Source organism: Colobus angolensis, unplaced genomic scaffold, assembly GCF_000951035.1.
Source record: "Colobus angolensis palliatus isolate OR3802 unplaced genomic scaffold, Cang.pa_1.0 Scaffold220, whole genome shotgun sequence".
Taxonomy (NCBI): Eukaryota; Metazoa; Chordata; class Mammalia; order Primates; family Cercopithecidae; genus Colobus; species Colobus angolensis.
The window spans coordinates 3,750,657-3,768,215 of NW_012115378.1; the positions used below are offsets into that span (position 1 = coordinate 3,750,657).

General features: G+C 33.4%; 1 protein-coding gene across 6 annotated transcripts in view; it reads left to right on the plus strand.

The window, feature by feature from the left end:
- Nucleotides 1-17,559, plus strand: part of NOL4 (nucleolar protein 4) — a 383,989-nt gene that overhangs the window by 107,970 nt on the left and 258,460 nt on the right. For all 6 annotated transcript variants that reach the window (XM_011943710.1, XM_011943709.1, XM_011943712.1 and 3 more), the window contains 3 exons: nt 5,825-5,936; nt 6,825-6,937; nt 17,121-17,253. In XM_011943710.1, coding sequence (XP_011799100.1) covers nt 5,825-5,936; nt 6,825-6,937; nt 17,121-17,253 — 358 coding nt within the window. The remainder of the gene's footprint in view (nt 1-5,824; nt 5,937-6,824; nt 6,938-17,120; nt 17,254-17,559) is intronic.

Here is a 17,559-nt window from a genome sequence, read left to right on the forward strand (position 1 = left end):
TTTTCTATTTTATTTTATTTTTGATGCTATTTTAAATGATGTTGTCTTCTTCTTCTTTTTTGTATAGTTCATTGTTATGTATAAACATACAGCTGATTTTGTATCTTGATTTTTTTATCCTGCAACTTTACCAGATTTGTGTATTAGTTCTAACATTGTTTTGGTGGGGTCTTTAGGATTTTCTGTCTATAAGATCATTTCAATTGTAAACAAAGAAAATTTTATTTATTTTTTCAAGTTTAGATGGCTTATCTTTTTCTAACCTTTTATTACTATGACTAGGACTTCTAGTACCATATTGAATAAAAGTGACAAAAGTGAACATCCTTGTCGTATTCTTGATTTTAAAAGAAAAGTTTTCATTTTCTCACCACTGAGTATGACATTAGATGTGGGCTTATTGCATATGGCTTTTATTATATTGACGTACATTTCTTCTATACATATTCGTTAAGAGTTTTAATCATGAATAGACGTTGAATTTTGTCACATTCTTTTTCTGAATCTATTGAGATGATTATATTATTTTTTATCCTTCAATCTGCTAATGTGGTGAATCTCATTTATTGATTTGTGTATGTTGAAACATCCTTGCATCCTAGGGATAAAACCCACTTGACTATAGGGTATAATCCTTTTAATGTGCTTTTAAATTTTGTTTGCTAGTTTTTGTTGAGTTTTGCATCTATGTTCATCAGAGAAATTTGCTGTAAACTTTTTTTGTAGCGTCCTTATCTGGCTTTGGTGTCACGGTAATGCTGGCACGAAGTTGGAAGTGTTCCCTCCTACCCAGTAATTTCTTTTTTGAGGGGCAGGGGGTGGGAATGGAAGGAGTTTGAGAAGAGTTATTGTTAATTCTTCTTGGAATGTTTGGTAGAATTTACCCGTGAAGCCTTCAGGTCCTGGGACTTTCTTTATTGGGAGGTTTTTGATTACTGATTTGATCCCCTACTCACTATTGATCTGTTCATATGTCCTGCTTTTTATGATTCAGTCTTGGTATGCTGCACATTACTAGGAATTTATGCATTTCTTTTGTGTTATCAGATTTGTTGGCATATATAATTGTTCATAGTAGTTTCTTATGATTCTTTGTATTTCTGTGATATCATTTACAATATCTCTTCATTTACTTATAATTTTATTTATTTGATTCCTCTCTCTCTATTTCTTGGTCTAGGTAAAGTTTTGTCAATTTTGTACATCTTTTCAAAAAACAAATAACTTGGTTTCATTGATCTTTTTTGTTTTTCTAGTCTCTGCCTTATTTATTTCTGTTCTGATCCTTATTATTTCCTTCTGTCTGTTAACTTTGACCATAATTTGTTCTTCTTTTTCTAGTTCTTTGAGGTATAAAGCTAGGTTATTTGAGATATTTTTCTCTTCTTTTAAAAATTAATTAATATTATTATTGTTTTTAGAAACAGAAAACAGGCTCTCCCTCTGTCACTCATGCTGGAATGCAGCGAGCAGCATGATCATAGCTCACCGCAGTCTTGAACTCCTGGGTTCAAGCTATCCTCCCACCTCAGCCTTCTGAGTAGCTGGGACTACAGGTGCATGCCACCATGCCTAAGGAATTTTTTTTTTTTTTTTACTTTTTATAATTTTTTTTTCAGAGGCAGAATCTCTCTCTGTTACCCAGTCTTGTTTCAAATTCCTAGCCTCAAATGATCCTTCCTCTTCAGCTACCCAAGTAGCTGGGATTACAAGCATGAGCCACCACACCTGGCTGTTTTTCCTTAATGTGACATTTATTGCTGTACACTTCCCTGTTTGAACTGCTTTTGCTATATTCTATAAGTTCTGATATGTTTGTTTCCAGTTTGTTGTGCTTAAGATATTTCTGGATTTCCCGTTTGATTTTTTCTTTGCTCAGGAGTGAGTTTTTTATTTTCACATATTTGTAATTGTTTTCAATTTTTCTTCTATTATTGATTTCTAGTTTCATACCAGTGTGCTCTGTAAGGATATTTCATATGATTTCAGTTTTTAAAAATTTGTTAGAACTTGTTTTGTGGCCTAACATATGATCTATCATGAAAATTCTTCCCGGTTCACGCGAGTAGTATATGTCTTCTGCTGCTGTTGGATAAGTTTTGTATATGTTCATTAGGTTCATTCAGTTTCTATTGTTGTTCAAGTCTGCTGTTTCCTTATTCATTTTCTGTCTGGACTATCTTTTACTATTGAAAGTGATATATTGAAGTTCTCTGCTGTTAACATGTTGCTGTTTGTATCCTTTCAGTTCTATTAACATTGGCTTTATATATTTAGGTGCTCTGTTTTGGGGTACATATATATTTACCATTGTTATATCTTCTTGATGAATTAACTTCTTTATCATTATATAATGACCTTCATTGCCTCTTGTGACAATTTTTAACAAGCACTCTATTATGTTTGATGTAAATATAACCATCCCTGATCCCTTTTGGTTACCATTTGCATGGAATATATTTTTCTATCCTTTCACTTTCAGCCTATGTGTCCACTTACAGCTGATGTGATACTTTTGTAGGCAACATATAATTAGTTCTTGTTTTTCTTTTTTAAATTCATTCAGCCACTCTGACTTTTGATTGGAGAATTTGATCCATTTATGTTTAAAGTAACTATTGATAGATAAGGACTTACTATTGCCATTTTACTAATTGCTGCATGAATAGTTTTCAATTTCTTCCTTTCTTGGTCTCTTCCTTTGTGATTTGATGATGTTTGTGTAGTTGTATGTTTTAATTACTTTTTCTTCATCTTTTGCATATTTACTTACAGATTTTTTTTATTTGTGGTTACCATAGGACTTACATAAACTACCTTATAACAAACTATTTTAAGCTGCTAACAAGTTAACTTCAACTGCTTCAAATACTTGGTGCCTGAAGTGTAATGGTGGGCCTGTTGCTAGGGCAAAGTGAAGTTGAAGTTGAGTGCTTACTTCACTCTCCTTCAACCATGTGGAGAACTTCTTTCTCTAAGTTGTGCTGCATGGATTTGAGGGAGAGTTGACAAATATAATGTGAAACCGTCTTTTCTACCTTCTTCATTGAGTCTTTTCTTATTTCTGTGCTCCACTCAGGTGCTGTAATCACTTACTTGGATTCCTTAGTTGTTGTGAAGGTATTTTTGTGCATGGATGGTTATTCAAGTTCATGTTTCTGTGAGGGAACAAATGCTAGAAACTTCTATTTCACCATCTTGGTGACTCCTGAGAATTCCAGGAATCTTAATTTCGAGTAGGCCTGGGAGAAAAGATTCTGAATAGGGTAAAAGTTGTTTTTTTTTTTCCTCTTCACCTGCATTGCAGGAGAAATATTTTTTCAGAAATGAGTATGAGATGTGAAAAGCCTGCTTGGAGGATCTTTCTTCTGTGTGCATAGGAGGACTCTGTGGTCTGTGGGTCCCAGTGAATATGAGGTGGGGAAGAAAAGATTCAAGGGGAGTGGAATGCCATGGCAGGTGTCCCTATAACATGAATTCTAAACACCAAGAAAAATATTCCCAAATAAGTGCTTTTATCTTATGTAATATATAGTGATATGGCAAGTACTATGTTAGAGCCACAGCAGAAAGAATAATATGATACAATATTTGCTTAAAAATATTTTCTAAGATACAAAGTGGGCTTTGTGTTATTTCATGCATACATGTATACATGAACACAAACCTATTTTTGACTGTTGCATGTAGTATTTTTCAGAGTAAAGCTATAAAACTACTGTGATATGATTATTAAGAATTTCAAGAAAATTTGATTTGGGGTTAAATGCTGCTAGACAAGTCATAGGATTGATTCAGGTCAATGATAAATCTATCCAGAAGGGATTTCTACATAAGTGCTTCATTAGCACGGGGAAAAGAGAAACTTTCAGAAAGTATCAGGGCTGTAGAAGCCAATCAAGTGTCTCTCCAACTCCATCACTTACCTGTCTATCTTTCGATGAAATGTTTCTCTTTTATGAAGTAGATAAAACATTTAATAGAAATCTAGAAAAACCAATGGAGCCTTTGCCTGAAATCCTATTTGATAATAAATTTACTGGTCAGACCCATTAGTTCTAATGGACTATAACTCGATATGATTTAAAATATAAAACATAAGGATGGAGCATGCATTATAGACTGTTTTTTCTTCTGAATTAGTATAAAGTATTTCTTCAGGGAGTAAGAAAATAATGATCTCTAATGAAATAAATCAGCTAAAAGTATTTATTCTCTCTGTAAAAACAGAAAAATAGAATTTAAATTCATATATGCTGTATGCATTTATAGAAAAAGAGAGAGAAAATGAATGAGAATGTAAATTATATATATATATATTCTTTTTAAATAATATAAAATTTTTCACAAAATAGTTTAGAATTGTTCTGATCATTATCCTCACGCAATAACTGCATAGTCTGCAGCAGTATTTTTTGAAGTCTGGATATCTTAGTCTGTCAATATTGTATTTAAAAATAAGAGTTCTGTATTTCAACCCCTAGGATTATTGAAGTTTAATGACCTGAATGTGGATTATCAATGGCAGATTTTAATTGTAAGCTTGTTTCTCCTCTTCAGTATTCTTATCACTCCTTTTCCCTTAAAGTCAATAGGATTAGGCTATGTGGTACAAACTGATTTTAGTATTAAATTAAGAGAAAATGAGCTTTACAATTTGGGATCTCAGTATATGGGGTTTCCTCAAGTCTATGCTCCTAGACTTTGCATGGATAAGCAAAAGTTGACTCCATCACCACTAAGAGAACTAGCACCCGTTTACATTTAATTATACATTTGTTGCATATTTTCCCTCATTTTTACTAATTTAAAATACATCAGTGTTTTTAAGGGCTATAGATGCACCTAAGAAATCATCTGTGGCATTTATGTCTTATTTGCAACTCATTTATTCCTATTGCTTATCTTATATTTCATGTAAAATGTTAGTGCTATGGTGGAAAACTGAAGCCCTGCATCAGACTTCTTAGCAGCACTGTCTGAGTCACTGTCAGCTTTTATTTAAAGATATTCAACTATCTATCAGTTTGCTTAAGGAATTATTTGCTTTGATGGGAGAACTTGGTTTTTGAAAAGTTAATATTTATAAAATTGCTGTAATGGTAGTATAGATTTCTAACTTGATTCTATATCTTGGTTCTGAAAACAAAGCTCTACATAGGCCACAGAAAAGGCTTGCTCTAACAGTCAGTGTGAGCTATTATAGACATATATTATTAAAAATCGACATAAAATAAATGAAATATGTGGCCTAAATGCATTTCCAGGTGTGTCATTTTCTGTGGAAGGGATGATTCACTGCAGTAAATATATACATGAGTTCTGTTTGAATTTATTTTTTATTCTTACTTAAAATATTTTGAAAAGCATCAATGAAGAAATGTTCATTGTGCAAAATCCAAAGTTTATTGCTCCTACTTGGGGCTAAATTACAAAAAAAAGTATTTAAAATTGGATACAAATTTGATTGTGCTAGCAGTAACTTTAAAAACAATGTTGGCAATGTTTAATAATAAGGAAAATTCATTAGGATATCTGTACATGTGATTATTTTACCTGAAAGAAATACAAAAATATAAACAGATGCTCATCGAGATGTGGTTGATTTTTATCTCCACATGGCCTTATTGGCTCTTATTAAAAGTCATCTAATCAAGTTTGATAGATATTTCTTGAAATGATGCATGGTATGCAATGCATGCTTTCATTGTGCTTCCTGCCATTATGGAATAATGTGTCTTATTTGGAAATACAATGATCATTTCTGTTAAATCATGCTCAGTCAGCTTATATAATAACACCTATATTTTGTGAATCATTTCAGATTTCAGAGAGCTATGCCTTCCTACCAAGAGAAGCGGTGACACGATTTCTAATGAGCTGCTCAGAGTGCCAGAAAAGAATGCATTTAAACCCAGATGGAACAGATCATAAAGGTAGTTGCAGTGTCAAATAGTGAGATTTAAAGCAATTTTATTCATAATGGCAATTTATATCTCACATTTTTATAAAAACGTGGTAGACTGAAACAGTTCAACAAGTCAGATCATCTCATTTATTCAAGTAGGAGGCAGTGAATTTTGAATATCCACTTACAAAGTAATTCAGTGCCCATTGTTAGAAGAAAGACAGTTTCAGCTGTGGCAAATAACATTTTTCCCTGTAATAATGTTTTAATTTTCACTTATTATATGTATTTCGTGGTATTTTAGATATATTCAGCAAGGAAATTGGTTTCTATCAATGTCTTTTCAAGTCTACCGATTCTTTATTTCTAAAAATTATGAATAATGTGGAGTTTCTTTGCTAAAAAGTTTTACATAAAAATTATGATTTGGCTTTAGTTCTCATTAAAATTATAGAAAATTATTTAGCTAAATATGACTTTCTCTCAGAGATTCTATCAGTCTCAGAGATACATTTTTGCTGGCTCATTCCTATGTCTTAAAGGTTAAATGGAATGGCCAAAAGCAAAAAATGGAGCAAATTTCATTTGGCATTCAAAAAATACATATAGAAAGTAAAGCAGAGAAGAAAAATACAAATAATTGTGTTAGTCACCACATTAGGTTTATTTATTGTTACTCAGGATGTTTAAAAGTTCCCCTGCACTTAGAAATAATTAACTAGTACTATTAAACAGTGTCAGTACACCTTTGTAGAACCTTACTAGTTATTTTTTCTACCATCCAACTATAATGCTACCATGCTTTAAGACACTTGGTATCTAAAATCCTGTTTCAATTTGGAGAAATAGATCATTTTCAAATTACAGGTAGAATGCAGTGTCACTTTCATTACCCATTAAAAATGTTTTATTACAGATAACGGAAAACCTCCCACTTTGGTGACCAGCATGATTGACTACAACATGCCAATTACCATGGCCTACATGAAGCACATGAAACTGCAGCTGCTAAACTCACAGCAAGATGAGGTAAAATAAAAACATCTACATTTGCATCACTTACAAATTGGAATGAAGCTTGATAACCACGACTATCATATTAAGCATGATGGCATTTTGAAGATAGTGATTTATTTTTTAATGAATGAATCTTACCACGGTTGCACAGATGGAGAAAGCGAGCAGAAACTCCTAGTCCACAATACAGAGCCCCTGTCTTAACACCTCTGTCTTAGTGTTATGTGGGAATTTGTTTGTTCCCAAGAAAGCTACATTTTCCTTAGTAGACCATAATTGAGCTGGCCTTGGTAAAGTGCTACAAAGTTCAGAGCGGGTAAGTTCACAACAAAATATCTGAAATAATTGAGATTCTAAGGAAATTTAAGTAGTAAGGCTATTTTGCATGGCAATCAGAAAAGTAGATTTAATGGGTATTTCAAGTCTTATCGTTTCTCCACCATTCAAACCTTATGTAAATTTTAAAGTGATTTTTTAGTTAACTGCTATTCTATATGTTATTTATTTACTTCTGTGCATTTCCTAGAGACAATCTGTGGTCATTCTTAATTAGAAGTGTTTTGATGTTTTCAGTTATCCTATTTAAATTGTATGGTGAAAATTTAGCAACATGCTGCATGTATAGACACTAAAAACATATTTCTTAAATACTCTGTAGGATTCTAGTTAGCTAGCCATTGCGGTTGAAGCTATGTCAAAGCAGGGACTAAGTTATATACGTATGGTTTATATTCTCCAAAATAAAGAACAATAGCAGATATACAGTAGGTGCTTAGTACATCCTTGTTGGCTAGTTAATACTCAATAGATGCATTTGGGTTATTTGTATTAGGAACAGGTCCAGGTCCTCAGGCTAATAAATTGTCTCCTTGAAATTTCTCTAAAACAGGAAATGAGGTTAAATGTTTATTTGTCAAACACAGAATTATTTGCTAAGCTATGATTGCATTCTTTTAAAATTACTTTGTTGAACTTACTTTATTCATAAAACTCAAATCAAGTTTTTAGTTTTCCTCTGTATTTAAGCAGGTTTAACCTGAAAGCTCTATTTATAAAATTGTTTGATCTCAATAGACATTACTCAGGCTATGCTCCTTACAAACATTCATATTAGTGCAGTGGCAATATTGGAATTTATATTGCCCCATGGCTACATATAAATAATTGAATAAATAGTAATAAAATCATTGGGTTAAAGACATCAATGACAATTAAGAAAATACTAATGTCCTTCCATCCCTGAGAACGATTAAAAAAACTATCTTCACAATTCTTTATATAGTTGAAAAAAATTTTTAAATGTCTCATTAACTAGTTAGAGCTGTCAGATTATTTGTAGGAAGCTCATTTAGATGTTGATATGTTTATTTCTAGGCCAAAATGTAAGATGATTCACTTTCTGCCAACAATGTACCCACATATGCTGATCCCTTCTGGCTTCTAAAAAATCATAAGTATTTTACACAAAAGAAATAGATCCTTTAAAATTTATAACTGGATTAGAAAAATAACTCTTATCCTTATATTTTGAAAATACTAAATTGGATGTCACGCTGCCTTAAAATATTTAGATAAATGACTAGTTAGATTATTTGCAAAATTTTTAGAACATTGTGTTTATTGAAAGATGAAAAAGAGGTTAAGTAAAGGAAATCACATTAAAATGGAATTTAAGTGAAATATTCCTGTCTGACAAATTATATTTAAATTTGAATAAGCATTAATCCAGTAAGCTCAACCAATATTTATTCAGTACTTTCTATGTATTTGACCCTCCTGAAGAAAAACAGTGAATAAATTGAGAAAAATCTTTGTCTTTTGTGGAGGTAAATAGATAATAAAGAAAATAATGGCCATAGGTAAATAAGAAGATGCTAAATGCTATTAAGAGAAATAAAGAAGGCCAGACATGGGACTCCCTGTAGAACTGGGGAATCACAGGTTTAAAATGCTTTATTAAAATGTGTTATTTGAGTAGAAGTGAAGGAAATGTGTGCATGTAGCAGAGGGATACAGTGAAAAGTTCCTGAGGCAGGTGCATATCTAGTAGCTGTAGGAACAGCAAGACAGTCAACATGGCTGGAACAGAATGCTCAAGGAAGAGGAAAATAGGAGAGGAGTTTAAAGAGATAGTGGAAAGAGATATATAGAGTCTTACATTTTAAGAACTTTTAAATTTTACTCCGAGTAATATGGGGAGCCATTAGAAGGTTTTGAGCAGAGAAGTCATGTGATCTGATCCATATTTTAACTTAATCATGTAGGCTGAGAATAGACTGAAGAGGGAAAAAAAAAAAAAAAACTGGATGCACAGACACCAGTAGAAGGTTATTACAGAAATCAGTGTGGGTAAGGAGTTAACAAAGCTCTATTCCTTCCTGCATGAGAAATTGGCCTTTGAAAACTTTTGGAGTTTGCTGTCCCGTAAAACTGAAATGATAACTGTGTTACTAGGCAACATTGCTGTGGCAAAAATGATTCCAATTGTTAAACTGTATCAGAAGACTAGAAATATCTGGTGAGAATCTTTAGATTTCCTTGAGTTGAATAATTTTTGTAATTGACATGTCCTTTGTGGGGACCTTAAGGTATTAACTGTGGTGTGATAAGATATTTTGTCTCTTTTGGGGCATGGGGCTTCTCTGCCAAGTTTCCAACCTACCCAGTATGATTACTGTTTTCTTGTACCTGAGCTATATCGCAGGAAGAACTAAAGAAAATATGTCTAATTAACTATGTGAATTGCTACATGACCCCTTCAAGGGTTTCCATGGAAGTGAAACACCTGATGCTGCCCTGCTGTCAAGAGTTTCCTTTGCTACATGCTTCTAGAAGAAGCTGATGCTAAGGGTTTTCAATGGTCATCTTATGAGTATATATTTTAGTTGGATTTAACAAAAGCTTCTGAAGAATATTTCAGGAAAGAAGATAATAGTGGCTTGGATCAAAGACATAGTGGTTTAGGTAGTGAAAAGAGGTGAAATTATGAATAGATTTTAAGTTTTACTGACAGATTCGATGAGAAGTGTGAAAGTCAAGAGTAGTAATGTCTCAGTAATCTGAGCAAGTAGGGTAGGATTGGTATTAACTAGTATAAGAAAAACTGGGGGTAGAAAACATTTGAGGTATGATATTGGAAGTTCAATTGTGAGCTCTTCATTAGAAATTCAAGTGGATTTAAGAGGTTTATTAGAGATTCAAGTAGATTTGTCAATTAGACAGTTGGCATGTGTGATTAAGAGCAAAGAATTAAGCTAGACATAAGGCCAAGCATCATCCGTTGGCAGATAGTGTGTGAAGCCATGTGCCTGAAGGTACTACCAAGGTAGTGAGTGTAGATTGAACAAACAAAGCCCAATAACGTTGATTTGGGAAATTCCAATGTTATTACATCTGGCAGATGAGGAGGAATCAACAGGGGATACTGAGAAAGAGCACCCAGGGTATTAGGAAAAGCAGGAGAGTTTGTGAACTAGAATAAAACTGGAAAAAAGGTTTTTCAGTATGTCTACGGTAATGTATTATGTCAAAGCAAGTGAAAAGTCAATTATACTGGAGTCTGAAAATTAAATTTGTATTTAACCTGGTGGAAGTCAATGGTGTTCTTGACAAGAGCAGTTTTTATGGGGTGCTCAGGATGACAGCAGCAAAGTCATTGAAGAGTTTGCTATGAAGGGGAGCAGGGGAAAGAGGTAGGAGCTAGAGAGAGCATGGGAACAGGAGTTTTTTATTATATTTTTTTTTTAAAATTCAGAGAAATTATAGCATATTTACATGTTGACGGGATTCATGTAGCAGAGGAAAATAGTGATTTAGGAAAGAGGAAGGAGAATTGATGAAGCAATGTCCTTGGCATTAATAGGTAGGATTTCTTGTACAAAATTGGAAAAGTTGGCTTTAGAATGTAGCACAGACAGGAGGGATCAGATAGAGGTAGGAGAATGGAAATAGTCGTGGAGATTATGGAATTGTTCTTCTATTTGCTCCTAATTCATCAGTTAACAACAACAACAAAAAAGCAAGAGTGAGGGTGTTTGGGAAGGTGTTGAAAGTTTGAGGAGAGAATGTGAAAAGTAGACAGTGAGGAGTGAATTAACCAGGAAAATGGGCCTCTCTTGAGTTTCAAGTGAGGTCATTTAAATAATTGTTCATCTCTATATCCAGCTATACAGGGGCATGGGTAGAACAGAATAAGGCAAAAAACAGAATTACTCATATTTTGGGTCTCGTCAAAATAATAGAAGTGGTATAGGAGGGTATGATTAAAATGACAAGCCTTGGAATTCTAGCCACATAAGAAGATGAGTGAGGTCATGAGAGAGGGGGGCCGAGAGCAGGGAGGTCAGTGCCAAAGGGTTAGAGGGTTAGAATCAAGGGGTGATAAATATCAGTGGGATAGAAGTTTCATCAGAATACTAGAATACATGCAATACTAGAGCAAGTGATATGGAAAATTTGAGATGTTGTAGAGAATGGGATGCTTGAAATCAAGATTTTGGAGGATGTGCAGTTGCTGGTAATGAAATGCATACAACATTGATTATGAGAGCAAAATGACTGAAGAAAGGTAGAGGACAAGATCATTAGGGAAGAGTTCATGGAAGTGACAGGTCAGGATGTTTCCAGAGATACTGAAATAACCAGGGATGTGTAGTTGTTGTCTTTTTTTTTTTTTTGAGAGAAAGTCTCACTCTGTTGCCCACGCGGGAGTGTAGTAGCACAATCTCAGCTCACTGCAACCTCTGCCTCCCGGGTTCAAGCGATTCTCCTGCCTCAGCCTCCTGAGTAGCTAGGATTACAGGTGCCCACCACCTTGTCAGGCTAATTTTTATATTTTTAGTAGAGATAGGGTTTCACCATGTTGGCCAGGCTGGTCTCAAACTCCTGACCTCAGGTGATCCACCTGCCTCGGCCTCCCAAAGTGCTGGGTTTACAGGCGCGAGCCACCGTGCCCGGCCTGAAATAATATTTTTAAACAGTTTGCTCAGACTATCTTGTGAAAAATGTCAAAACATGTTCAAATGGCAAAATTCTATTAAATTACTCTTTTTATGTACCCATCAAAGAAAGAATTGATGTGGAGAGAAAAAATGCACAGGAAAATTTAGGAAACTGGCCATAAATAATTTACTACTTAGAACCACTGACATGTTGTTCCACCTCCATTTTGCAGATGGGGCACCAAGGTTTTTAGCTGATAAAACTTACCCTAATGATTAAACTGGTAGAGAGAAGATTAGGTACTTGAACCTAGGTTTAAATAACTTTGGAGCCCAAAGTCTTCCTACTCTGCAACACATCCACTTAAAGTTAGTATTAACTATTTGCTTTTTTAAGCAACAAATCAATGTAAATAGAATGCTATGTTGTAGCTCAAAGGGGAAAAATTAGATGGTTTTCAGTTTTCTTTTGCTATTTACCACCCCTAAAACTTAGTGACTTGATACAACAATGATTTATTAATACCCATTATTCTATGGGTTAAGCAGTTAGCCAAGAACCTCTGGGTGATTTATTTTGTTACTCCTGGCATAAGCTAGGATCATTTACTCAGTAACATTCAATGGTAGCTGGACCTGGCTGGATAGTCCCAGAAAACCTCACTTAAGTACCTGGCTCCTTGATGCACCTTTATGCTCCTTTGCATGACCTCTCACTCTCTCCGTGGCTGGCTTATGCTTCCTCACAGTGTGCTGGTCTCAGGGTAATCAAACTTCTTATCTGACAGCTTTATTGTGTGGCAGCTGGTTTCCAAGAGACAGGAAGTGGGAGCTCCCTGTTGTTCTGGGACTGACACAACATTACTTCTGCCACATTTCTACTGACCAAAGCAAATAACAAAATCAGCCTAGTTTCAAGGGGAGGAGCGAGAAATACTGTTCCTTGATCTGAGGAGTGGCACACATGTAAGGGGCAGTGGGGAGGGGAAGGGATCCATAGTAGCCATCTTTGGAAATTATCCACTGCATGGTCAATAACCATTAAAAAAACCTCAACCTCTTATATTAACCAAAATACAATTTTAGTGAATTAACTTGTTATTTGAGGCTTACCACATTGAGAAAGATTTTACAAAATACTATATCCAATATGAGATCATTTGACCTTCTTATGAACGATTGGTGAGGGTTTAAACTGGAACAAACTTTTTGGGGGATCATTTGATGATAATTATTACACTTTTCAAATATATTTATATTACTTGACTAGAAATTCATCCTATGGAATGTGATAGATGAAGGAATTTATCTATTAAAATGTATACTGTTTTGCTAGTAGTGAATGACTGAATATATTTTCAAGATCTCACAACAAAGGATTGTCAGAAAGGCACTGCCCAAGATGGTAGTCATTAGTCGCATGTGAATGTTTAAGTTTAACTGAACATCAATTAAAATTAACTAAAACTAAAAATTCAGTTCTTAAGTCACACTAGCCACATTTCAAATGTTCAATAGCCACATACAACTAGTATTTACCTTATTGAATAGAGAATATTACAGAGCAATTCCATCATTGCACAATATTTTCTTGGACAGCACTGGACTGGGCTGATAGCCAGCATTAAATAGTTCATTGAACTACATGTAGCAGGACACTACCCCAAAGATGCTAATTCTAGGTCTGATATGTGGGACCTGGGGATACGAATTTTTAACAGAATCTACACTCATGCACACTGAGGTTTGAGATGATGAATTTCATAGAGATGCTGATAATGTAAGCTTTAATTTGATTTGAGCAGACGATAAGTTGTAAAAAATCAACAGAAAGAGAAGATTGGTGGGAGTGATTTCTAAGCAGTCTTAGGGGAAACTGTAAATGTTTGATTGAATAGCATACGCATTATTTGGTAAACAATGGATAGGGCTACAAATTTATCAGGAGAGAAGTGACGTGTTCAGAAATGGGAAGCTTAATTTGGCGATAGTTAATAGGCAGGACTGGTGTAGAGAAATTGGATGTGGATAAGTTAACTGAGAGACTATTATTACATGGTTTAGGAAATGGAAAAATACAATTTTGAACTAATCAGGCAGGACAATAGCAGGGGAAATCACAAGGTACATGGTAGAGACCCTTTATAGGTAATATCTGGAACTTGGAAACTAAAATGAAATATGGAGCAGATAAGTGGTCTCCATTTCAAGCAACTTCTGAAGATAGAAATAAAAGCTCAATAACAAAGCTTTTGAAAAGTAAATAAGTGCCATGTTTAAAAGGGAAAAGACTGAAAAGAAAATTATTAGTTACAGTTAAATTGTTCTAATATTAAAACATTAAGTTTCAAGGAGGCAGAATTATTATGATCTCTGGTCATGACTTTCATTATCATGAGATTTTAGTCATGTAAGAAATAAGCTCACACAGTATGATGTGGAGAGTTTTTTTCTGGTTGTCAAACAAAATAGAATTTCATAGAGAAAAGGAATTAGATGAATGGTCTACAGATAATCGTGAATAAAATACTTAATATCAGATCAGTCAAGTTTTCTGATTCCTTAATCTTAGAAGCTTCAGTAGTTTCTTCCTAGTGTAATTGGTATTATCTCTATGTTGGCAAAAAAACACAAGCTTATATTTCATATACCTCTGCTAGCTTTTATTAAAAACAATAATTTAATCAATTATTAATTAGAATAGAATATACAGAATGAATACATGCACTTATTGTCATTAAAGCTTTTTGCAAATGTGTAACAATTGAATTCTAATAAGGAATGTAATTGTGAGATTGAATTATATTTCATATGTAATAGTGGAAGAAAATATTTAAAATATTTTCAATTATTAAGACACTTATGATGATAAATAATTTAACATGGTTTTTTTAATTATAAAAATACATAAGTATACATTTGGTTACATAAACATTTTAATCTCTCATCTGAATTTATTAAAATGTATGCCGGCAAGAGTGTCAGCATACATTTTAGTGGTAATAAAAAACATAATTGATTTTCCATAATATGCTGTGGCTATTTTTACAATCATTTCATAGAACAGGGTCTGTGACCTGAATCTTTACATTTAGCTCTTCTTTAAACATAAATACACACACACATACATATCCTCATATACATGTACATTTTACATATTTATATGCCATATAAATGATATTTTACCAGCTTACTTATAGTTAGCTTTTTGTGACCTTTATAACAAATACTTATAAAGACTGTTTATGTGTTTATGTAAACACACAGCTACTTTAGTAACACATTTTGTTTGCCTTTACATTATATTGAAATGTGTTATATTTTGTTGTATATGTTCATATACTGTAATAAATGTGCATATATTATATTCTGTAGAATTTATTGTATATTCCATATAGTAATATTAAACAGTTTTATTGTGCTTATCATGTACCTGACATTGTTCTAGATACTTTAAATATAGTACATTCCCTCACTCCTCATATGACTCTGTGAGATTGGCACAATTTTTATTTCTGTTGTATAGATAAAGAAACTGAGGCACAGTAAGTTGAGGTAACTTGCTTAAGGTAGCATATCTAATAACTGGCAGAATATGGACCTGAATCTAGGAAGTCTGGCTTCAGAGAATATCCTCTAAAATAGTATGACATCACAGAAAGTATATATAGTGTATATAATAGATATCTGTGTCATCTATCAATGTGTGTATATATGTATGTATTTGTATATGATCAACACTAGTAACAAGTCCACATTGTTATTACTGATAATGTCAGTCCACATTGAAGTCTCTTATGTTTGCATACACACACAGACACAAACACACACACACTCACACACACACACACTAGAATTTAGAATTGGAGTAAACATAATGAATTGAGAGAGGGCATGTAACTAAGAGAAGTCTATGTGGCTGATTGTCCAGAGATCTAACACAGTGGCATTTCCTTAGGGACTTAATGAAGTGCTCGTGCTACTCAGTGTGCCCAAGCATGACCCAGTCTTTGGTAAAGGAAAGACAACACAACCAAAACCACTGAGCCTGACTTAAGAATCAGAATGCCAATTTATTAGTCTACCAGGATGGTCTTGTTAGTTAATAATAGAAACTTCTTTGCTAATGCCAAGATGTCATTTATGAAACCAAGGTAATTCTTCCTATTCAAAGATGCTGTTTCCTCGAGTCTGGATGACTTCATATGACTACTGGTTCTAGTATATAATAGCAGGGAAAATGATTTAACTTCTCTATGCCTCAATTTCTTCATCTATAAATTGTTTGCAAATTTGTAGCTAATTCATAGTTGTGATGAAATATAAATAACGTGTGCAACATAAATAGCAGCACTACTACTGCTGATTATTACATTAGTGTTAAACATTCAGATCAAACATTTACAAATTAAAGTCAAAGCTAGAGATTTTGATTAAACATTTACATTTTGCACAGGTTTTCTGGGCCTTCCAGCCTGTATAAGTACACCATTTGTTCAAAAATCAGTTCTCCAAATGAAGTTTGCTTCAGTAAAACGACCGCAATAATATATCCTAGATTTGATTTAACATTTGGAAAGTTTTGATAAATTGGCCATTCAGCAAAGTGGCCTTTTGGTAATTCCATTTTATGAACTGACTTTTAGTAAATGTTTCATTCACAATTTTACCTAGAACTCCTTTTTGTGGTTGCCGTGCAATTTATATTTGCTTGCAAAGAAAGAAAATGTGTACTAAGATTACCTTGCTCTCCATTACATGTGGACTTTGGACCTAATATATAAGTTTGCTATATTAGAATCTATCCTGTTTGCCAATGAAAAATTTTTTATAAGACCCTTTCTGCATTCTAAGATTTCTGCTTACAACATTTTTCGGTCATTTAGTTTTTAATCAAAACTTGTATTTCTCTTTATGTTACATTTTATGATTAACTCTTTTAGAAGGTATTTACTATAAAATCATTCTTTCTTTATTCAGGTTAATTCCTAAACTACACTGTCTCTAAATATATATTTTTACCTTTAAAATATTAGAGTACATAGGGACATATTATTTCACAAGTCTTGAAATTCCTTGAAGGGAGAAATTATTCCATTGTTTGTTATTTTAAACATCCATTAGTTTGTAACATACTTTTCTGAATTCTGTAAACATTTACTGGTTACACTTCAATTGACCTTGTAGATAAAATGGTTATTATTTAAATGTATTATATTTTTAAATGCTTGATGATATTTTAAAACTATTTTCAGGATGAAAGTTCAATAGAAAGTGATGAATTTGACATGAGTGATTCAACACGGATGTCAGCTGTGAACTCTGATCTTAGCTCCAATCTTGAAGAAAGAATGCAAAGTCCCCAGAATCTTCATGGCCAGCAAGATGGTAAGCCTTTCAGTTTGACTAAATAAGCAAAACAACCCCCCCAAAAATGAGTCAGAATGCACGGAAACAACTACCTCTTAATTCTTGTGTCAATTTTTAAAAATCTGCCTGTTTCTATGGGAAGTTTTCTCTATGTATTTAGGTTATGTCATCCGCTTCACTATTTTGTAATTCAAAACTTTGTTAAAAACCAAGGTGTTAGACTAATTTATAAGCAGATATTCGTTATAAAATTCAGGCTAATTCACGTTTTGCTCCTTGAACTTAAAATATGTGTTATATCAATACAGTTTGGTTTCTGTGATA